The 24,052-nt window shown below is 36.2% G+C and overlaps 1 protein-coding gene across 6 annotated transcripts in view; it reads right to left on the bottom strand.

The window, feature by feature from the left end:
* Positions 1-2,335: 2,335 nt before the first annotated feature.
* DLGAP1 (DLG associated protein 1) overlaps positions 2,336-24,052 on the bottom strand; it is a 389,361-nt gene continuing 367,644 nt past the window's right edge. For 4 of the 6 annotated variants that reach the window (XM_072152144.1, XM_072152143.1, XM_072152145.1 and 1 more), the window contains 3 exons: positions 23,306-23,397; positions 21,122-21,274; positions 2,336-7,873 (listed from right to left, as the gene is read on the bottom strand). In XM_072152144.1, the coding sequence (XP_072008245.1) occupies positions 7,658-7,873; positions 21,122-21,274; positions 23,306-23,397 (461 nt within the window). In that variant the 3' untranslated portion in view covers positions 2,336-7,657. Of the gene's footprint in view, positions 7,874-17,084; positions 20,816-21,121; positions 21,275-23,305; positions 23,398-24,052 lie in introns of those variants that run through there. The other 2 variants (XR_011855730.1, XM_072152146.1) reach the window with 2 other exon arrangements.

The following is a 24,052-nucleotide window of genomic DNA, read 5'->3' on the forward strand; positions in this document are numbered from 1 at the left end:
GATGAGAGAGGTAGGTGTTAGCTGTAATATACAGCTGACACCTGCAGCTTCTGGTACTGGCTCTGTTCGGCAGCCAGTGCCAGAAGCAGTATGTAGTAGTATGTCACGATGCGGCAAGTCCTTGCTGCCCGTGACGTACTACTACGTCAAATGTTGGTAGGGGGTTAAAGGAAATCTTCTATAAAAAGCATGATAAACCAGAGACACTTAGCCATAGATCCCGACACTGTGACTGTTGTAATCATCTTATATCTGTTATCTATGGCCTCCTTACCTTTAAAATCAATGTTTAAAAATATGCTAATGACTGAGAAATGCTAAATGTTTATTTTAGAAGGAACAATGCCATAGATAACAAATATAAGAAGATTGTCAGCTTGTGTGTGATAATATGACCAATATCACATGCATATTGTAGCTATAACTTTCATATGTAATAACCTCATATTTTTAACATGATAGGCACAGGCAAGTGTAAAAGAGTTGGGTTTCTTTCTTTCTCAAGGCAATTAACTCAGTCCAGACTACCCTCTGACATTATACATCAAGTGGTGCAGATCTCAGGTCTACAGCAATATTTTTCACCGATGCTGCAGTTTTTCCTACTACTGCACGTATTGCACTAGCAAGACGAGTCTATGATAGACCCTAGAGAGATGGAAGAATCAGTATATTAGTGCCTCTGCCTTTTCTTTTCGCACTACATAGCGCTGGAGGAGTGGTCATGATCAGACCCAATACATTTCTAATCAAAACATCTGTGCCCACATGAGGTTGTTTTCCCCTGGAGCTTATCTGGAGCTTTTTTTTAATTTATAAAATAATGAAAAACTGTAAAAATGTCTTTAAGGGTTTTTTTATGTACTCATGGGTGACATGTAAAGTAAAAAGATACATATACATAAAATTTAAAAAACGCATGTTGTTGCTGGTTGTACAGGGAAGCGGTGGACAAACTACTTCATCATCAAGTTTGCCGAGTGGCGAGAGAACAATAATAATAATTCTTTATTTATTTATATAGCGCACACAGATTACGCAGCGCTGCAAAAAGCTTGTCAAATTAGTCATCCTAAACATGAACAAAACCAAGGAGATGGTCATCGACCTGAGGAAAAATGAAACCATCACCAGGCCAATAGAACAGGTATCACTTACAACTACATTGGTGTAGTCATCGATGATAAACTCGAATGGTGAAAAAGTCGTTCAAGTGTGTGAAAAAGCCAGCTCCTGTATGTACTTCCTTGGGAAACATTAATCTTTTAATAACTGCAATAGGATCCTATAAATGTTCTATTAGTCAATCATTGCAAGCATCACCTTCTTCACAGTTGTGTGCTGGAGAGATGTTAACAATGGAAGGGACAAAAATAAGGTGGTAAAAATCATTAAAAGGGCACAGAGCATTTGGGTACCTCTGAGCTTATTCAATCCTATATAGAAGGAAAGAGGCCTGCAAAATTCAGGGGAATCACCATGCTCAAATAGCACCCAATGTTCTCTACATTACAACTGCAACAGACCACCATGATTGCTATAATCAGATATCCTACCAAACTATGAGATTCTACAACCCCTTCATCCCCAAATCCATCAAACTTTTTAACCAATACCTGGGTTTTAGGAATGCAAGGAACTAGCCCTCTCCTAATGTGCAATGTGTGTTTTATTCTTTTTTTCTCCTTTCCAGTTCCTTCTCTTTTTTGCCATGAATTTTTATGGATTTACCTGGAAAATCATGCCCGGACACTGTTTTAAAAAAATTTCCTTTGGAATCAATAAAGTAGAAAATAAGTTGTGAATGTAGAAAAACAGCACAGAACACTTTGCAATCAGGATTTTTGTCTACTCCCAAATTAAGTTGACATTTAACATCTTCAAAGAGCCATTAAGATTGTATGGAGAGGTTCACCATCAGAGTCTACTCCACACAGGGCAGATAACTGCTGCTACCAATCACATCCGCTAATCTGAAATCAGCAGTTTTTTGTACAATTTTTGTGCAAAGCTTTTGGTGCAGCAGTAATGTGGAGCTCAACATTTGCATTGCAAAGGTTCAACCCCACACTGGAGTCCAGAGGTGAAAAGCTATATACCTCAAATCATAAATCTGCAGGTCCCCTGTAATTTATGTTACCCTTAATAAAATCCTCTACTTGATGGATATGTGATATTTGTGTTCTTTATTATTTGTTTTTGCAAGTGCCAAAACTTTATTGGTAAATTTTGTTACACTTCGAATTTCACAAACTGCCCAGTTTTGTCCTGGCTCTCCTTTTTCATGGTATCATGATTTGATTAAAAACATCCACAACCATTACAATCAATGCAATAATAATTTTATTCCAGATCTTTTTTTTTTGCTTTTCCTTTTTTTTTTACATTATGGGAAACATTAACTTATTTACAATTTTTCAGTCCACGCACCAAACTTGGAAGGTGACTTGAGGAAAGTTCTAGTCCATAAAGGCATACAAATGCTCTTCCACACTTATCAAAATGCTTCCAGTGTCTAAAACTTTAATTGGAATAAACAAAACACTTTTAAAATCACAACTGGGAATGCAAAAATGACACTTGTCACATTCCAGGTATGGTTTTATTTTATGCAATCAAATACAAAAGAAAAAAAAAGAAAATTGATGCACAATTGTAAATATAATTCAGAGGTGCACATTGAAACATTGACAATACGGTTAAAATAAAGTGAAATATAAATAAATTGTTTTTTTCCATTTAAATATTAAAAATTTTCAGTTTTATTCATCAACATTCATTACAAAAAAGGTCCAGAGTTATGGCAACATCTGCAAAAAATATAATACTCAATTTTTAAACAACTCTCAGTAATCAATACAACTCATATCACCAATTCGTATGTATAGATTATACTATATTGTCTACAATGTCATGTGACTGCTTTGAATATTTGTAATGAGAATATTTTAAAGACTCTTTGGTGGGATATTGGGTATGAGTTACATTTTTATGTGAACACATTGAGCTTGTTGGCATTGATGTAGAGTGCTGTTTTGTGTTTCACAATTGCATATGAAAATTTATATTTTAGAAATCCATTTAAAAACTGTGATTTAGGAGGCTGATACTCATATAGAGACACAGGACACTGACTTTCTTTGACTGCATATTTGCATATCCAAACCAAATAATCAAGTTGTTTACTTTGTTTATAAAATATATTGATAGGTCAAAGTAATGTAAATGTATAAATATGACATTGAGATTATCCATTGTGTGCAAGAATATGCACTGTTTTGTCCTTCCTGCACCAAAAAGCAACTTACAGTAAATTGCAGACAGTCTCAGTGGAATGAATTGCATATTTCTGAAAGCAGGGTAAAGCCAACATGGGAATAGATTTTAATCCCTTGTGAGACTAGAATTCAAATTTTCTTTACGTTTCAACAAATTAAGCAGTATAGATGCCCATGGTAAAAAAGATTTAAATAAAGTTATTGAATAAACTGGAAAGAAACTTTTTTCTCTAGTTCATGGACGTTGAGCTACATTGGAGATGAACAGCCAATGGAGTATAGTGGCAATGTTTTTAGGCAAAAGTCAGATACTTTTTGTCTAATAATACTACTGAAGCCACTTTGTGCACTCAATCTAATCTGTTGGCTCAATATACCATATGTGACATACACGTTGCGGCTTCCAAACGAAGGCCTATGTCAATACTTGATCAGATGACTTGTTTCATTTTTTTTACACTTGTAGCCACCTGAATGTATATTTTCTGTATATTTATATAAAGATACCCCTGTGAATGAAAAAAGACAAGGCTCTGAAGGGAAGACCATCAATTCCTGTTTATATGTATGAAATCCAAATTTTCAATCTTTAAAAATAGTGCTCGTTTTTGTTTCTATTATTGCATTGGGAACTTTTATTGTTTCAATCTGAGGTTTTTCTATTTTATTAGCTAAATGATGATCTAGAGAAGGTAGTTGTTCAAATCTCATTCCTCTCTATACCCAATGATCTTACATTGGAAAAACTATTAAATAAAACCTATTCTTCACAAAAGTGAGTGAAGAAAAATGATTCTTTATTAGTTTTGACAATTTACTGTTTAGATTTTTTATAATCTTTGGGAAGGGAAACTTATGCAAGATCATACTCATTCAAAGTGACTTATCTGCCCTTCAAAATGCTACCGATTCCTTGCTAAAGGAGTTGTCCATAGGACAGGGGCTAACTTGCTGATCAGTTGCAGTTTCAGTGATGGGACCCCCCCAGATCAGTAGAACAGGGGTTACACATTAGTGCTGCCACTCCATTAACTCCATTAACATATAGCCGGATATGGTTCTCAACTATCTTCATCAGAGTCATAGAGAAGAACTGAGCGGCCGGCAAATATGCGACTGACTACTCTGTTCTTCTGGGGTACAACAGGGGTGCAGCAGACGCAATTCTCATGATCCATGACAACCACTGATCAGCAAGTTATCCCCTATCCTGTGGACTTTTTGTGACTTTAATGTCAAGCCATATAAAAAGCTAACAATGTGTTACTATTTTCTCAGTACTGAGTACAGTAATATTTCTGCTCTGTCCCACTTTTATGTCCAGGGAACATAGCAAAGGTCATTCAAAATCAATCATAAAAATACATTAGTGTTCTTACATTACTTTTCATTTTGGTTTTATTTAGCTTTTTGTGGTCCTTTTGACCATAGCAAATGATTATATTGTAGCCTTCATTACTTCACAGCAGTGTAAAAAAAATAAGAGATGCGAGCTGTGATTGGTTGCTATGGAATGAAATAGAATGAAATTTATTTCAGAATGTACATTGTTCGATATATTTTTTGCGCACTTTTATAATTTCCATATGCAAGTGAAAGTTGTAATAAAAATCTGCTGGAAACTGCTGCTGGTGTTAACAATAACATTTCTTATACATTTTTATGCATAATTTCCAACTTTCTTAGTTACCATTCCCTAAGTATATATCTTTACATTTTAATATATTGTACATACCCATAGTGAGTAGATTTATATAGTCTAGTTAATATACAGCATAGCAATGTGCAGTGTATCAGTGCAATTAAAAAACTTCTTCTATTGAATGTATAAGCTGATTTATGTCTTGTCTGGTGATCAATAGTGATTACATGGATAATGCATATTAAACATATGGCATCTGTAATTCTTAGGCTTGTATGACACTTTGCACATAGTTTTTACTTGTGCATTGTCATCTATTGGTCTGAGTACCAATTCTACTGCTCTTGTACAAGTGAATAAACACATGGGACCTTTCTTGTGGATTAATTCAATGTGCTCAAGTTCTAGATACTACAATACTATGTCCGATAGCAAACTCTGAGGATGAAGATCACAGCGTGGTTATTTCTCCTGAGCTCCTGTTCTCTGACCATATTAAGGTAAAGTGCATCATTATATCATTTTATATCACATTATCTATTACTGGACTACTGTAGACACAGGCACCTAGCAAAATATGTACAAAAATAGTAGAACAAAAACAATTTTAAAAAATTTCCAAAATTTAATAAAACAATAATGTTGTGTTTTATTTTTTTTTCTGTTACTATATTTGATCAACTAAACAGTAATGGCATATGATGGGTTGTTGCTGTTTCGGCAATGGCTTTCTGTGGTATTTTGGGTGTATGACTATGCTCACAGGTTCAGTATTAATCATAGACACGACTAATGTATATTTGTAGAGAATCCAAGGAAGAAATCTAAGACTAGCACTTGAATTTGTGCCACAGATCTTCCAGTGGATGCACATATTTTCATTAGATTTATAAGAATTGTCTGAGGTAAAGCTGTTCTAGTTGCCAATGGAAACCAATCAGAGCTCAGCATTCACTTTATAAACAGCTGTTAGAAAATGAAAGCTGAGCTCTGATTGTTCTCAGACAATTCTAATAAATCTACCCCAGAGTATGATGTTTCTATACTGGATAGTGAGCACGCCACATTTAAGTTCTCTCCCATGTTACTATTCCATGTGCTTGCACTGTATGTGAAATGGTAGCAGATATTCTAAGAATTTAGTGCGTATAGCTATATAGTATGTAGCTATATGGTATGTAAATATGTAGATGTGGGAGCATTTTCTCATAGTACACGACTGCTTTTAGCAACATTTTTGCTTTTCAACTGATGGCTGGCTTTTACTCTACTCTTTTTGTATTGTAGATGGTGCAGCATCACATTACACAGTAAATCATCCAAAGGTTTCTAGTGGAAAGGCCTACCACTACTACTTAACTGAAGCATTCCCTGCAATAAGGCTACAAGTACATGCGCATCACCTTTATCCTTACAATGTAATCATGATAAAAATTGGACGCTGCTGTTTTATGGAAAAGCAGACAGTCCTTGGTTCATATATTACTATGATTCTCAGAGTCCCAATCTCCACACTGTGATCGGTCTGTGAAATTCGACCAGCGCAGTCAATAGTTGTGTGCTTTTAGCCTAACTCTTCCATGGCTCTTCCAAAGACTATTCCATGCTCCTGATTATGTACCATTATAAAAGACATAAAACATATGGAACCAATCAAAATGCCTTAGTGAAGTCACTTTGCTGGTTGTGAGTAATTTATGGGATGGACTGATCACCTGCACAAAGCAGGTTTCCAACAGATCTGGCATCTACTTGGTTATGTGTATTACTGCCAGGTTTCATAAAGACAACCAGATTTAATAATAAAAAAACAAGCTGGTCTGAGTACCTTTACTTTTGGGGACAACTGATCTTACAGGGAACAAAATAAAGGAGTTAAATATATGTGGATCTTCACTGTAACCACTGAGCACACGTCCAGGTCTTTTAATCTTTTAACACTCCATTTTATTGCCTTCTCTCTACATAAATCTTAGTTAAAACCTGAAGATTTGTCTCTTATCACTGTAACCTAACCTGTTTAAGTGCACTCTTGGAATAGCATAAGCATTTTTCATAGTGTGTCATGCAGGCAAGTGTGAACGTCGTATAGTGTGAAGAGATCTGTTACCTGCGCCTGTCCCTTGCAAGTACAACTATTCTCCTCTGTCACCTGTTGCCTTTGGGAAGAGGTGCTTCTGTGTCTTACAATAAAGTGCTCCATCTGCTCCACATAGAAAAGAAGTTGGGAATTTGAGCCCATGCTTTTCACATTTAGAATAGGAAGACATCAGAGTCCACAGTACTGTATACCCTACAATTTTCTATTGCTGTACACTAGATTACAGACTACTGTAGCTCTAGACAAAAGGTAAATAAAACAGGGCACAATGAGGAATTCTATACAAAGGAGTTATTCTTCCTTTATTTTATGGTCGTAAAATAAAAGAAGGTCCAGTGGAAATGACTTGTGTCTATAGATCATTATAATGGTAAAATGAGTGAGAAGGGGGGAGATGCAGGATCATAGCCTCAGAAAACTGACCGCTTACAGCACAATCTGAAAGAGGGATTTCATGACAGTTTGGTGGAAATGACCGAAGTAAAAGAGAGAGTATAGAAAGAGAAGGAAAATACAAAATAACATATACACATGATTGTGTTTCCAAACCAAACTAGAGGATATATTATATATGTAACTTTGTGTCATAAATATATATAGATATATAATATCCCCCCTGTGTTGCTTGTGATGGCTTCATAGCCTGGTTTGAGCCTCTGGGATGTAGATCTCAATGCTATCGGCACTCTCAGTAGCAGAATTCTGTCGGACAGACGCAGCACGCTTTGCAGACATCAGCCGCTTCCGGGCTTCATGCCGCTGTCTCTCTGTGCTTTCCAGAGATCTGTCCCGGACCAGTGGGGCCTGACCTTTCGATGGCTTCTTTGGCACGGGAGGAGGGACCCTTCTCTCCTGATTAAAGCAGAAGGTTCATAGAATTATACAGATTCTCCATACCCGCTATGAAAGCTCTTGACTCTCTATTTATTTTACCCTTTATGTTCTTAAAAAAAGGTTTGCAGGGCTACAAGAACATTGCTACTGTTAAGGCATTACACCTGTCAATGGATTGCGTCTGGCATTGTAGCTCTGCCCTACTGAAATAAATGAGGCTGCATTGTTACACACAATGTGGGAACAGTGGAGGCTCAGTTTTTGGAAAACAAGAGTCATGTTTTTATAGTCCTGCACAACCCTTTTCATAAATGCAATAAAACATAGGGTACAGTTACACATTTATAATAACTGCTAGGAAATAAATAGTAAATTAAATGTGCTGTAATACCTATTATGTATACACATCATTATAGGCATTCTAATATGCTTTCATTTTTTATAAAAATTATATTTTTGCAGTAGAAAACTTAATATTTCCACCATTGTGTACTATTTTCCTTCGGGTTGTGGTGGATACACATAATCATGTTTTATTGTACTGAGATGAAGACCATGAAGACCAATCACCTCTTCATTGTGAACAGCACTGAATATAATCCAAAAATAGGGGCCATTCATTCAGATACACGGCTCACTGTAGGAGAAAGAAGCAGAATATGGCACAGTGGAGCTGTTTTATTTAAGTATATTACAAAGTAACAATCATATCATCACCTGCTCTATTACTTTCTGAAATAAAAAAAAATGCTTCATTGGTTTAGATATTCCTTACAGGGGACATGTCACCAGATTATAGATTTCCTTCATTTATGCAAAATCAAGACCTTTTATCGATACATAATCCCCTCCAAAGTCATGTGAAAATGAGCAGAAAAGAGACATATTTTGCTTGAAATGTGTCAAGTTAAGAGGTTTCAATGGGAACGTCACTTCAATTGCCCCTATCTTTTGGTTCTATAGTACCTAGAATCATACTTTTCATAATAAATATAAGAACCTCATCTTTCAGACCTTACAAGGCTTGTGGTTCTGTGAGATACAGAACTAGAGAAAAAGGCATTTAAAAACATAGATGGAAGCACAAGCCGCAGATAGCAATCCAATTCACAGCTCTTTATACTATCTGTATCTCTGTTCTGAAGCTCAAAGAACCACCAGCCTGATGCGATCTTAAAGATGGGAACTGAAGTAAGGGCATCTGAAGTGACACACCCTCTGCAGCCTCCAAAGTTGACTCATCTCAGGCAAATACAACGTATCTGCCCATTTTTATGGACTATGGAGGAGATTATTATAGGTACAAGGGTGAGATTTTACATAAAATTAGAAAAAGAACATTTCATACCCTACCTGAGGGGGCCAGTAGTTTAATGGGGAAATATCTTGTGACAGGTTTCCTTTAAGGGGAATAGCTAACCCTGTATATATATATATATATATATATATATATATATATATATGTATATATATATATATATATATATATATATACATATATATATATATATATATATATATATATATATATATATATATATATATATACCTTGGCAATTAGTTAATCACCAAGAGTCTGACTTCTTTAATCCCCAGTGATCTGCTCCCATTGCTCATTTTCTCCTACTGCAGAGGAAATTTAATAAAACACTGAATCCATTCAGTTGAATCAGCAACCACATAACACATGTTCATTTAAAGTCTGTCAGAGTGGAAGTTGTGTAGATTTAACTTAAAAGAAAAAAGAGCCATAAAATCTTCATGAACTGCAAGGTGGACTTTGCAACTTTGCATACATCTAATTTGATGAAATAAGTATAATGATGGGATTCCTTTTAGTTGCAGAAGAAGATAGAAAATTATTATATATATATACACATATATATATATATATATAAATACATAGTACCATAACACAATATTTGATAGGAAGATGAACAACATGAAACACAACATTTATTGTAAATACATCACAAAAGCTTTATTGTATACAATTAATTGGAGGTAACTGATCACTGTAATATTTCAGGTTGTCACACAGCTGAGCACCAATCACCAAATATAGACCTGATACCGCTGTTACAATACATGTCAATATCCACTGAACTGTAACCACATCTTCAATTGATCTTATTTCTTTCACTTTTAGGACTATATGGCATATCATTTTTTATTTGAGGATTTTTCATCACAAACTTTACAAAATATTACACAGATTATACGGATCTATACATATATAAATATACTAAAGATTAGATTATTTGTGACATATGTGGACTTTATACTGTATTAAAGGGGTTGTCCATTTTTTTAGTCTTAGAAAGACAACCCCTTTAAAAAGTATTAATTGACAAGTCATTAAACTTGTGAAAACACACTCAGAAGTTACTTTGGCTGATAAAAAATAAAATATAGATTTTTTGCTAGTTAAGGCCATTCATGTGAGTCCTGATGTGGTAGACAGATTTATGAAGTGCAACTTTTAGTCGCAGATGTAGACTAAAATCTCTCCAGTCCCCCACTGATCCAACAAAAACTTAGGCCTAATGCACATGACCATATCTTGGGGGTCATATATATGCATGGTCACCGTGTGCGGTGAGCCCAACAAGTCTTACTGCACCACGACTGAGCCAGAGGCCCCCCCTGCAATGTATAGAGCAGGTCCTATTACTGCCGTATTGCTCCTTTAGACATCTCCTCCCAGAGTGATGCAAACTTTTCCTTGTTTGGATTCATTTTGGCTTATAAGGTATTATGTATTGGGTAGGGTTGCCCTAAGGCCTTATGCCTTATGCAGAAATGGCCTTAAATCAAGCTGTCTAAAACACTGTAATAAATTTTCCTAAATAAATATAGATGTGTTCATTACAAAATGCTATAGACTTAAAGGTGTTTTCTGGTATTTATTGATCAACTATCCTTAAAATAAGTAACGAGTAGTAGATTGGTAGAGGTCTTATAACTGCCACCTGCTGATTATAGAGTTAAAGTTCTGTGTTGTCCTTACTTCTCACAAGGACAGTGCCTTACATCATACAGTGGTTGATTTTGGTATTGCCGCTCGGCTTTATTCAGTTTAATAGGTTTAGATTTAAGAAATGTTTTGAAAAGCTGAATGATGGGGTTTTGGGTTTCTGACCTTCACTTATGTGATACTGAGCATCCAGGGGGGCAAAGGCCAAATAACATCATCCAGTGCATTGTTTTCTATTTTACAGGAAGTTTAATTTTGGAAAAAGTATAGTAGAGCAGTCCTGATCAAAAATCTTGCCAAAATTGGGTTCCAACTTTATAAGTTGTTAAGCTTTTTTTCTATAGGGTTTGACCTATATTTTCTTTCCATGCCGTTTTATAAACCCTTTAGGCGGGCTGCACACAAATGCTACAGTACAATAACAGTAGCAGCACTTCAGTCTGGCCAGCAGACAGGGAGTCCATGCATCCATTTAAAGACTCCCGATCTGTAAATTTTGTGCAGTCCATGGGATCGCACCAACATCAGGTCGGTTTTCCATGGGCTGTAAGCAGCAGGCTTTAGTATAAGGATACTTTCGAAGAGCACCTCATTTTGTAGAACAAGACCCTGACAAAATATGTTTTCACATCTCCACCTGCATTCCTTTCCTGCTAAAAACATATTTTTCTGTTAGGGCTGTTGGGTTTGGAGAATACTATACTAAGTCTTGGAAAGAATTGTACTTAGCCTAAAATGACACATGTTTAATGGCGTGTAAGTAAATACAGATGTATGGCTTTCCTGATTTCTATTAAATATAAAGCAGCTATGGCTTTACACCAGTCAAATAAGGTTAATTAAATGACATCATTCTGCAGTTTTCACTGAGGAGACAGTAAAAGCTGCTTGGCTTCTACTGAAATAAATCAAAGCTAAATGCATATTGTTGGCACATATGAGCTATAACTAACGGAGTTTAATGCAATGATATAATAAAAGAGTACAAAAGAAAGGCCACATGCCAATACATATCTGCAGACATGATTGAGCTATTAAACCATAGGTTAACCAACACATGTTATTGTTTAATACAATTATTGAGTGTTGACCCATAATAGCATGGCCCAGTTCACACCTTCGTTATAATCTCCCATCATCAAATTGATAATAGCAGAAGTGTAATAACTACGGTAAAATATCTGTTGATTAAAAAAACATTTTTTTATGGCTTCCTTTAGGGTCCCTTTGCACCACTTCCATTAGGGTTCCTTTATTTGAAATGAAAAAAAAAATAGTAATGTCACTTTTGTCCACTTTTCCGCTCAAATAATGGAAGTGCTAATGGAAGTTGTGCAAACAAACACTAACAAGCCATTAAAAAGGTTTCGACCTTTTAGTAATCCCAGAGCAGACTATAAAAAGGTTATAGTAAATTTGACTGAGCTGTGTGGGATGCAAACAGGTAAAACAATTGCTAAATCTGTGTCCCCGAATTTGTGACTTATTAATGCCTTGTGCTCCAGAAAACTTACTTTCATGTTGTAATGGTTGTAAAGATAAAAGACTGTATGCAAATGAGCCTGAGGGGCTTCAGGCTCCATTCACACTTATGGAGCCTGGAGCCCCTCAGGCATATTTGCATACAGTCCTTCATCATGGTGGTAGATGTCCTTTAGTTGAACCAGTGCTATTATGCATAAAAAGTTTAATATATAAGGTTAGTCCAATTTAGTGATTTATATAGTGTAAAATCTTCCCCGTCTTAACATTTAGTGATTCACAGGTCAGCCACATACAAGGGGTGACATTGTTTACTCAAAAGTATTAAACAGGCCATAAGGATTTTTCAGGTTACAGACATTGATAACCTATCCATGAGAGAGATGATCGTTTTTTAATTACTAGGAATTTGACAACCAGAATTAACATAGAGAAGCAAAAGGTTCAAGACTTGCCCATTAGGAGAGACACCAGGCTAGTTTTACATGAACGTATGCATGCCTGGGTGGTAGCCGGGTCATGCATACAGAAGCAAGCGAGAGAAAAAGATCTATAGGGAGAAGTGCGAAAGGCCATACTTATAGGGAAAGATAGAGCAAGCTCTCTCTTTTTCCCCGGTATGGCACGATGGGCAATGCGTCCATCAAAATGCGTGGGGTCGTATGCTAACCAGACCGCAACGGTACTGTACGGGTAGCATACGGCCATTTTCACACATTCGTATGAAAGCAGCTAAAACTGCATCAACAGAAAACTTCTCAAATTGAGCATAGCAATTATCCAGATACCTAAATGTCACAGGGTGAGCACAAAATGTGCTTGAAAGTATCCAAACAGGGTCATGCTAGTTCAACTGTAAGGTTACAAGTGGATAGAGCAGTGACACAAAAGTATAACTTTTAGCCTGGGGCTGTTTATAGAAATCATTGCTCGTTTTAAAAAGCTGACTTAGGAAAAATCTCTGAACAAAACACATTGGAGAAGATGTCACTGGACGTCAAATTGTTATCCGCCAACTTTCTCACACTTGTCAAGTTCTAATACAACTAAATATATAAATGTATATGTATATTTTGTACAGTAGAGGCTATATAGTTTATGAATGGGGGTAATGTGTCTTGTACAGTAATTATAATTCCGTACAATATCATTGATTACTTAAAGGGGTATTCCGGGAATATGAACGTCTGACACAAAAACCCATGATGATATAACTAAATGAATACAACAATACTCAATGTCATTAGTCACAAAATAGAGCATAAATAGTTTGATTTTATGATTTACAACATTTAATGTCCTCTCTAAAGTAGGTGGAGTTATCACCAAGATGGCCACCACAGGAAAATACAAGTCCCATGATCCTTTAGTTCTCAGTAACTCCTCCTCCCTCTTATGCTCTGCTCCCAGTGATGATGTAACAGGTTTTCTTGCTCTGTTACCATAGTAATGATGTGTAACTGCCATCACCAAAACACTGACCATACTGGATGCACTGCAACCAACTGACTACAGCCAAACTTAGTGGTGATCACATGACCTGCCCAGGCAGGTGCAGGACATGTGATGTGGACATGTGACCAGCGGCCATCTTCTGTTCTGCGACGGACCGCGCGGAGGAAATCAACGGACTGATTAAAGGGCCAGTAACATTTTAATTCTTCATTACATTGTATGTCACCAGCATTTTTCTGCTAAGGGGAGCTAAATTTTAAATAACAACTAATTACACATTAGCTTATATTTTGAGTGCCCACTTGTATATGAATTATGCTGATTCCTGGAATACCCCTTTAACTTTAGCATTGACAAAACTGAGTACTGTCTGTAAGTACTTCATATGGTATTTTATTCTTTTCCAATGTGTCACAGTTATACTTTATCTGTTTACCCGATACAAACATGTAGCTTTGATTGTAAGCTCCCAGTGATATATTATACCTGCTGCAAGATGTATGGAGCTGCATACTGTACCCAGATTAGTCTAGACACAATATCCCTACTCTACCTCTAACAATGATTTCCTTTGGAGACATAAGCTTTACAAAGTACATTATGTAGCTGCACATGTAGTGTGTTTGGGGCTCCGTTAAACATTTAGTCAATTTCTTATCAATATAATACTTAAACACTTTACGGTGCATAGTTTGGCTGAGTACTCCAAGAGTTTTACTAAACTGCACCCTATGATTAGTTCTGGTTTTAAATCCAAATGTAACAATGTCAAATTTGTAATCTGTTCTCACACCATAGGGCAGATTTATTAAGCTGTCTGAAAGTCAGAATATTTCTAGTTGCCCATGGCAACCAATCACAGCTCCCCTTTAAAATATTCATGAGCACTGGTAAAATGAAAGCTGAGCTGTGATAGGTTGTCATTGGCAACTAGAAATGTTCTGACTTTCAGACAGTTTAATAAATCTGCCCCCATGTCTTCGATGCTTACTAGGTAAAGCCTCTTGGCATTTACACAGACTTGCCCATAGTCTTTTTCTGCCATAAATGATATAAAACACCACAAAAATACGAAGTGAAATATATAATGGGGGATCTATTAAGACCGGCATTTTAAATGCCATTGTTAATATCCCCCCTCCACTGGTTACTGACTTGACGGATATACTTAGAGTAAATTAGTATATAGCTTAGTATATTTCAGTTTATCTTAGTATCCAAACACAATCTCCTCCAGGTCAGACCTGTTTAGACCAGGTCTGATTTGGTGGAAATTTGAGCTGTAGTCTCGGATTTCTCATGGAGACTATAGTAAATACGGTGGGCATAATGGGGCGAAAAGTCAAAAAAACTGTTGGGAATGGGATTTTTACATTCCTCCTCCACCATAAAACTTGCGGAGAAGTCTTAGTAATTCACCCCCATTGTAGTGTGAAGATAGCAGTGTGAAGTTCTTTAAGTTATGATAAAAAAAAGTAAGAAATTAGTTTTCCATTCTCAAATTGTTGTTCCTGACTATTGTACTGTGTGTGGCTATGATGTCTAAAAACTGAGGTCTCTTTAAACATTTCACTGGCTGGGGTGTCAGATACCAGACCACCCCCTATACCACCAATACTGTGTTAAACTCCTGTAATGTAAAAATCAATAATAGGGGAAAATTATACCTTTATGATACCCACATTATTTTCTTTGAGTGTATATATAAAGAATCAGGGTATCATAAATGTATAATTTTCCATTGTGATATTGATGATACATGCTTTTACTACAGTGTTGGTGGTATAGGGGGTGTTCTGCCAAACGAAACAGAGTGAGATCTTATTGCTATGAAATTAAAATTAGGGTGTATCATTCATTAATGCACCTTAATAAGACAATCCAGTAAAAAAGTGACATTAAGTTACAATAAATGGTTATATACACATATCTGAGGCACTTAGGAATGAATGTGATTTTAAGAGTAGTGGCAGATGTGTGTGAATGTGAGTCAATGCTTGATATCAATGGTAAGTCACATGATGTAGTCACAAGATGACTGATGTTTCAGGATCTCAAGATGATCCACACAAGTTGTTTGACCTTCTTGACTATACCAAGTCATCAAATAGTGGGCAGTTTGCCAGTGTATCAGTTTTTGCAAAAGTATTAATTTCACATTTTGGTATTAACCTTATTAAACTTTATTCCTTTTACATGGAATTATGCTACTAATATATAAGCTATAATGAAGTTGGTAGCTCTAAGCATCTACTTCACTTTTTGGATATTTTATACAAGGGCTTAGGTAAGCATGAATATACTTTAGCTGGGGGGGTTTGGAGAGGTTGAGGCTTATTTAGCTGTTTTGCTTCTTAAGTTACAACATTTTTCCTACAGATTATCCACTTAAAACACTAAAACTGTGAATATGCTCAGAACTGTACAACTGTGAGGACCCTAACTTTTAGCCAGAATTAGTCAATCTGTCCCGATGTGTATCAGACTGATCTATGTTCTTATGACCTCTGGATAAATAATAATTTTATAATAATTTTATTATAATTAGTGATAATTTGCTTTAGGTAGCAGAGCAGATATATATGCTTGTAATGTTCATGATGGGCGTAAGATTAATAATTTCTGGTTTATACATGGGATATTTATATCAAGATGTCTGTTATACTGATGGAAGACTATTGCTTCTAATGAGGTAGATAACAAAGGTTATATATTATATTATTATATTATATATTTACTCACAGTATTCGTTTTTTAATTTAAAATAATTTTCCTTTGGAGGCACTATACAGAACCATGGTCAACTAAACACAGTCTGGAACCAGCTGTTGAATATCTACTAATAATAAATACAAAAATAAACAAAAATTGTTCTAATTTTGTTATAACTAGAGCTTATTTTAAAACATTTATATCCAATACAGTTTATTTAGCCATTTACTGATAATTTTATAGTTGATAGTTCTATATAGCTTTTAATAAATGTCATGGAAGTGTATGTCCACATATGAAAACTACTATTCAGTTGCATATAAGATAAATATGTGTACTAATCATTTCAGATCCGCAGCTGAATACAAATTTCAACACACCTTGTTAGCTCAATGTCTTAAAGGGAACCTGTCACCAGGGACCCTAATTTTCACTAAAGAAAGCATGCAGAAGCTTTTTACACCTGCAGTGCAAATATGACTTTCTGCCTTTTATAAGCATTTGCATTACTATATAATTGTGTGTTATAACTTACTCTTGCACCCTGGGGTAGTCACAGAGGCTGGACTTTGGTTTGGATGCATTTCAGAAAACAACATGTGCCTTGTCTGTGTTACTCACTCCTCAGATCTTAGCCCCCACCTTTGTGCTCCTGTACAGCTCCGCCTCCTGCTCCTTCTCAGAGGTCACAGCCTGGTTAGCCTGACATCAGTGGGGAAGGGACAAGTTGTACAAGAGCACAAAGATGGAGGCAGCCTGCAGCTTAGACAAGTCACATGTTGTTTTTAGAAATACATCCAAACCAAAGTCCAGCCCCTGTGACTACCCCAGGATTTTGTCAGGACGCAAAAGTAAGTTATGACACACAATTATATTGTAATGCAAATGTTTAAAAAAGGCAGAGAGGCATCTGTGCAATGAAGGTGTGATGGGCTTTTACAATCTGTCTTTAGTGAAAATGAAGTCTCTGGTGACTGGTTCCTTTTAAGATATGATTTGCATAGTTGAATTTTAATAATACTGTAATACCAAACTATTGAAAACATCTGATTTTGTTAAATTGACCATACAAGGGTCAAGGGGAAATGAAGGAATGTGTATTTAACACACTCACCAGCAAATAAGTCCACCTGTATATTTATATGTCATCTAATGCATCTAAATATATAGGTTTCTGGATAATGTACCATTATTATTGTTGGGTGGTTGCTCCATGTTGAATGCTATCTGTATGATGTACTGTGAGGATTTTGCACAACTCATGCATAGCTCACCAAGCTAAGGGGCCCACCGGTCGGCCAGTCCGAGCTTGTCTCTATTGAATATTTCTCAGACAATTAGGAAAATAAACTATTGTGTGGCTGTATGAATTTATATTGCTGTGTTATAAGAAAACTCTAATCCTCTGGTTATTTTTAGTCTCCTGAATAGTCAGGCTGACCAGAACCTTTCCTTGTTGATGGACTTCCCTCAGTGCATATAGTTCAGACACAGTTATGCAAGGTGTATTCTCCTGAATTTATATATCTCGCCTTTTAACAAACTGAAGGCAACGGTAATCCTGATGTGCGTGTACCTGAGGGTTTAAACAGTTTCTGGTCATTATATGACATGAAATCTTCATCTAACAGCTTTCTCCACTGCTGTGTCTCTCTATAAAGGTCAATTGTGTGGAATCCCTTCAGCCTTGCCACCTGCATGAGAGCCTCTATAAAATCTTATGTCATTGACGTATGGGTGTAACTACAAGGGCAGCATCAATAGCAGCAGCTATTGGGTCCCATCAAAAAAGGGACTTCATTTGTTGGACAGTAGCAAAATGTATTTTAGGGCTACTAAGTATTTCAACGGAGCAGTGTGCATCAATGCAGTATGTTATAACATGGTGCACATTATTCCTGTGTTAGTAATATTATTGTGTATGTATTATGTACTGTGACATTACTGTGTACACAATCCCTGCTTTGTCATACCACTTTTTATTATTTCTACTATTGTGTCACAGTGTGCATTATCTAAGCCTATTGAAAAGTGCTGTAGAAAGTGTCAGTGTAGTGGGGGGTCTGGTGTACCGGCAGGGCGAATGTTAAGACTGATGCATCATCAATCTATTAAATCATTCATAGATTGTAAGCTCCTGTCAGCTCATTCCTCTTCATTCTTTTGACCATTTTATTACTCTTTACTGTTTTATTTTTATTGGATGTGCACTCAATGATATATAAAACTTGATATAAATAAATATTTATTATTATTAATAATATTATTCATTAAAATGATGCCATTGCCAACTAAACATATAACTTTTCTTTTGTCTTGAATACATAGTATGTGAGAATAACTGTACACTACATTCCTGCATATGGATGACAATAATTCCTGTCCTAGTTGTTTGGCCCAGCAAACAGCCAAAACATATTGGGGGAGATTTATCAAAAGTGTGTACGAGCACAACTGTTCTAGTTGTCCATGGCAACCAATCAGGGCTCAGTTTTTATTTTACAAATACCTGTGGGGAAAATAAAGCTGAGCTCTGATTGGTTGCAACTAGAACAATTCTGCTTTCACACACTTTTGCTAAATCTATCCCACTGTATCTGTTGCACAAATAGGTTTAGGTTTTTTTTTCAAGATCCATTGGGAATGTTTACATTATGCCGTATATTATTTTAATGTTATAGAAGTCGTATATCTTACCCTCAATTTTTGGTTTCGGTTTACATACATTCAGTAAAAATGGTTTCTATGGGGCCAATATATATATATATGGATAGCTCACTGACACATGTCATACACTACTTTGGTTTACATGGTCCCTTGTGTGAGTTCACTGTCTAAGCCATACATTTTAGATGAGTTCCTATTTCTGCTTGTGTTTATGGCTCGAGTAAATGACACATACTAATAACATATGGACCTCAAACAACAGACCCGTGGCAAGTGCATAATAAATGTTCAGATATGAACATTTTTTAAAAAGTAAGCTTTTCACAAACTTTTACATAGGATTGTTCTTTGAACAGTCTCATTTCATTATAATAGCCTCCGTAATAATAATAATATTAATAAAAATTCTTTATTTATATAGCGCCTTCAGATTCCGAAAGATAATTTATAATAATTCCTAGCACTAATTGTTAACTTCCCTTTCAAAATTGAAAAAAAATCGAAATTTTACACAGTTCTCATTGTTCCCAGGTTCTATTCTTCAGATCACTGGGTTCTGATATGACGCACTCTCACCGATTAGATGAAATTGGGAGCACTAGCACTGAAAGTAAAACACATCTTTAGTACGCTCTCTAGATTAGATTCTACAGATTCAGGCTACCCAGACATGAATGTACTTTTCACAGGCTGCAAATGACAGACCTGAGGTCCATTGATTGAGGTCCGCTATTGTGCCGATGACAGGAGAAAAGACTGCCCATGCCGCAAATTCAGGCTGTAATAGGACTTACTATGAATTTTGCTACTTGGGTAGTCAGATCACACACAGAACCATGGAAACCTTTGTTGTGCGCGAGCCCAAAGAAATGGGGACCCCAAAAACGACAGCTGCAGGGACCTAAAAGGCATTATCAAACAGGGGACTCCTCCTTTTACTGCAAAATTTCTTTGATTTTTTTTTTTTTGTATAAAGCAATAACTGAAAAGGAAAAACACAAAGTACATATACAACTGTATGGAACAAATGTGGTGTAAACACCATGAAACTTAGACAGCTTGACAATTTAATAAAATATAGTTTTCATTAACAACTCAAAGATGTAAATGTTGATAGTGATGGATTTTTACTAATTTGCTTTAGGTAAATTGCTTCTTTGTGTCTTTATTCTTTCGGAGAGATCCAGGATATAAAGCGCCAAAGTACTTGATGACATGACTTGTGGGTCTTTGTATTAGATAACATGCCAAAAAGAGAACTGAGAAGAAGAGACTATGCACCCTTACAGATAAATGTACAACGTTAACAGTGTACACCACCAAACCTGATGGTGGATCCAGGACAGATATGAGAACACTCATCAAGTATTGGAAGAGGAAAGCAAAGCTAAAAAGGTTCAGACCTTGTCAGATCGGCATCTGAAGTGAAATGTTTTACAATCGGCAAATGATTCATCTTGTAGGGAAAATATTAAAATATTACCTGAGAATGAACACCCCACCAAAAAGATATTAAAAAAATTACACATAATTAGTTAAAGGGTTTATTGTGTCCTAGTTTTGAAGGATGGCAGAGGTTCCTTTGCAGTTTTTGTTGCTGTTTTTTGTAGTGAATACCAGGTTCAGTGGTGTTTTCTGTGCTTCCTTAATTTTCTTGGTAGCACCTCCTAGAATGTGCAAGTAAATTGATGATTGCGCTTTACACCGAAATATACTGCAAACCTTTTTTAACAGAATAAAATGCCATTGCAAACAATTCATTTCAGCCATACTGTGAACCAGTTAACCGGTACAGCACAGAGGAATGAGCCTTGTTCTGGATATCAGTCAGGGCTTAATCCTGCCAGCGTTCAACAGGTTATATAACCCCTATGGTTGCATTTTGATAATACAGGAAAAAAGTAACAGCTTTAAGTTGCAATTTAGTGTTGCAATTATTGTACAGCAATAATACTTAGGTGTACATTACTTACCTTTTTATCGATAGAGTCCATCTTTTTCCAGTTATTAGCCTTCAACTGATGGAGCTCATCGAATTTCATACTAATGTTTTCTATTGACAACTGAAGCATATCCCAGAACCCAGCTAAATCCTGAGAAGTAGGCCTTGGATGTGCATTAGGATTCTGCCAAAGACAAACACAATCAAATTGCTACTTCACAAAAACAAATGATATAACATGGTCTAATGAAATATCGTATGACATCAGGAAAATCACAATATTCAATCACAATGCTCTGGTAGACCAGCCCTGGATATGTATTTCGTGGGAAACCATTAATAAAGCCAAATGCAGTTGATAGATCATCTAGGTCTATATCAGTGAATCCATTGTATAGGTGAGATAGCAAAATTCTGAAAGAAAGGGGCCAATGATGGTGGTGTCAGACAGTGATGTATTCAAAATCACTTTTATTGATAAAGTGAACACCGCTGAATCCTTCCTCCACCCGTCCATTATGTGGATCTGATAAAGAGGCTGCCCCCCCCCCCCCAAAAAAAAAAGAGTAATCCAACCTTGTTATCAATTAAAGTAGTTTTGAATAAATCACTCTCTAATGTGACTGTCAGAGGCACCTGGCGGATTTTTGCTAAATTCCTTGCACTACTCTGCACTGGATGAATACCCTCATCCCTGAATAAGGACTTGTGACTCTGGATTATACTTTTCTGGCATTTTTGTTTCCTTTACTTTAATTTAAATGATTTGCTACTGAGTTGTGTAGAGTGAGATATGTAAGACAACATGTACTCATATTTTTATTTTAGAAAAAGTTCTTTGACCATTTTCTTTCTATTCTTTGCTTTACCCTCCTAATAATTCTACCTATTATAACGCGTAATGACGACTACAATGAAGAGGATCTGGGGGCACTGCTGTGTTGTGTTTGTTATTACAAAAGGGATTCATAGGGTTCAACAGGCAGGTTTATTCAGAAAATGGAACTAAAATCAAATACAAACCACTGTATACATGAGTGATGAATAGATTATTTTATACACAGTTCTCTGATTTAGCATAATTGAAATAAGAAGATTTTTGAGGACCCAATCAAACTATACTGATAGTTCTGATGCATCCGGTACCCCACTAACAGCTAATAGCAGCAAATCTTGAAGAAGCACATATTGCCCCTGGCAAAAGTATAGTAAAACAGAAAACCCAACCAGCAACATCCATTGGTGTCTGTAGGTGGGACACTCTTTGTAATGTTTTATGATTGTTTTTTTTTAACAAGCCTACTTAATACAAATGATTTCTGCATTTTTATATATAGCCATTGCTATCATAATGTTGTTCCTCTGAAAAGATACTTATTTTTATTGTGATATATCTTTTCCAGACCTATAGTGAATGAATTTAGAAGGGACTTTGCCAAGTGATTCCAGGATTGAGGTTGTATTGATTTTCTTGTAAGGATCCACTGACTAGCACTGTAGTGTAACTGGAAAAGCATTATCTATCTGCCTAGCTATCCAAGGTGCCCTTGGGTGAAAAGTCAACCATTCCAAAAATGTGAATTGAAGTTAGAGTCATTGCTAAGCTGCTTCACTGTTTTCCCATTTTAAAGTCATATCTGACAGATGTGAAGCGAGGAAGAGTAATTCTAGCAATTACTGGGATTTAGGTCATCTGAAGTGCTAATACCTAATAACTAGAGAGGCATGTTATGTCAGTGCATTAGTAGAATACAATTACTCATGCTAGCATTCGAGTAAGCAAGCCTGGGCAAATGTACATATGGAAACGCAAACAATGTGCTGCATGCAATACAAGTCATTGATGTTTGCCAGGGAATTGCAGTCCGTGGGATTATAAACAGGAAAACTAAGACACTATAAAGGATTCAAATTTCCTATACATCAGCATGCCAGGTTAGCTGCTCATGTTTTTTCACCTTTGCAATAATTTTTTTAAGAATTGGATGCGTGAATAGGGTTGTCCAGGATAGGAAGTATAGCTGCTTTCTTCTATAAGCCATACCACACTTGTCTTCTGGCTACGTGCTGTGTTGTAGCATAGCTCAACTGAAAAGCTCAACAACCTATGGACAGGTATGGCACTGTTTACAGAAGAAAGCAGCCATTGTTTTCTAATCTTGGACAACCCCTTTAAATAGTTGATCATGATGTGTAAAATATGTATTTTACGTACCAGGTTTTCCTCGCACAGCTCTCGAAACTGGTAGAATTTCTGTGACATTAGGAGCTGGGCACAGCCAACCGCACTGCGAATCTTCTCTAAGACTACAAGAATACATAGAACAGTTAAAGTTACTATCAGAAAATGATTATCTCATGCAATAATTACCACTGAGTATTGACTCAGAAGTATGCGTTCTGCCCAAGCCCCTCCCCATTGTATTTGAATTGCGTTTCAGAACAATTTAAACACCACATGGTACTACCCTGTGTAGTATACAATACAGCATCACCATTAAACACAACAATCTTCACCTTTTGTCTCATCCTCTACTTATTTAGAGATTGTAAGCTGTTATGAACAGGACCATCACTACTTTATCACAAATAATCATTATAATAAATCAAGAATGGTGTAATAGTACAAATACAAAATAGTTTCAATAAAATCTCCAAAGCTTTCAACAGCCATATAAAACAATGAATTGGGGAGATCATAACAATGGATAGATCCTGACATGTTTTGGACTGATCTTTATAGGACTGATAAACTGGTCCAAATGATGTGTACACACAGTGGTGAGGATGCTGTCACATGTGCCACTTTGATTCCATTTGGAAACAATATGCATTTAAATAATACAAGACACTGGATGCTTTCCATAGAAACACATATGCAATTGGGCCGTGGCAAGCCCATGCACTTTGATTCCGTTCCTAAATGGAATCAAAGTGGTACCTGTGACCGCACCAAATGACC

The sequence above is a fragment of the Engystomops pustulosus genome, chromosome 5 (assembly GCF_040894005.1).
Source record: "Engystomops pustulosus chromosome 5, aEngPut4.maternal, whole genome shotgun sequence".
Classification (NCBI taxonomy): Eukaryota; Metazoa; Chordata; class Amphibia; order Anura; family Leptodactylidae; genus Engystomops; species Engystomops pustulosus.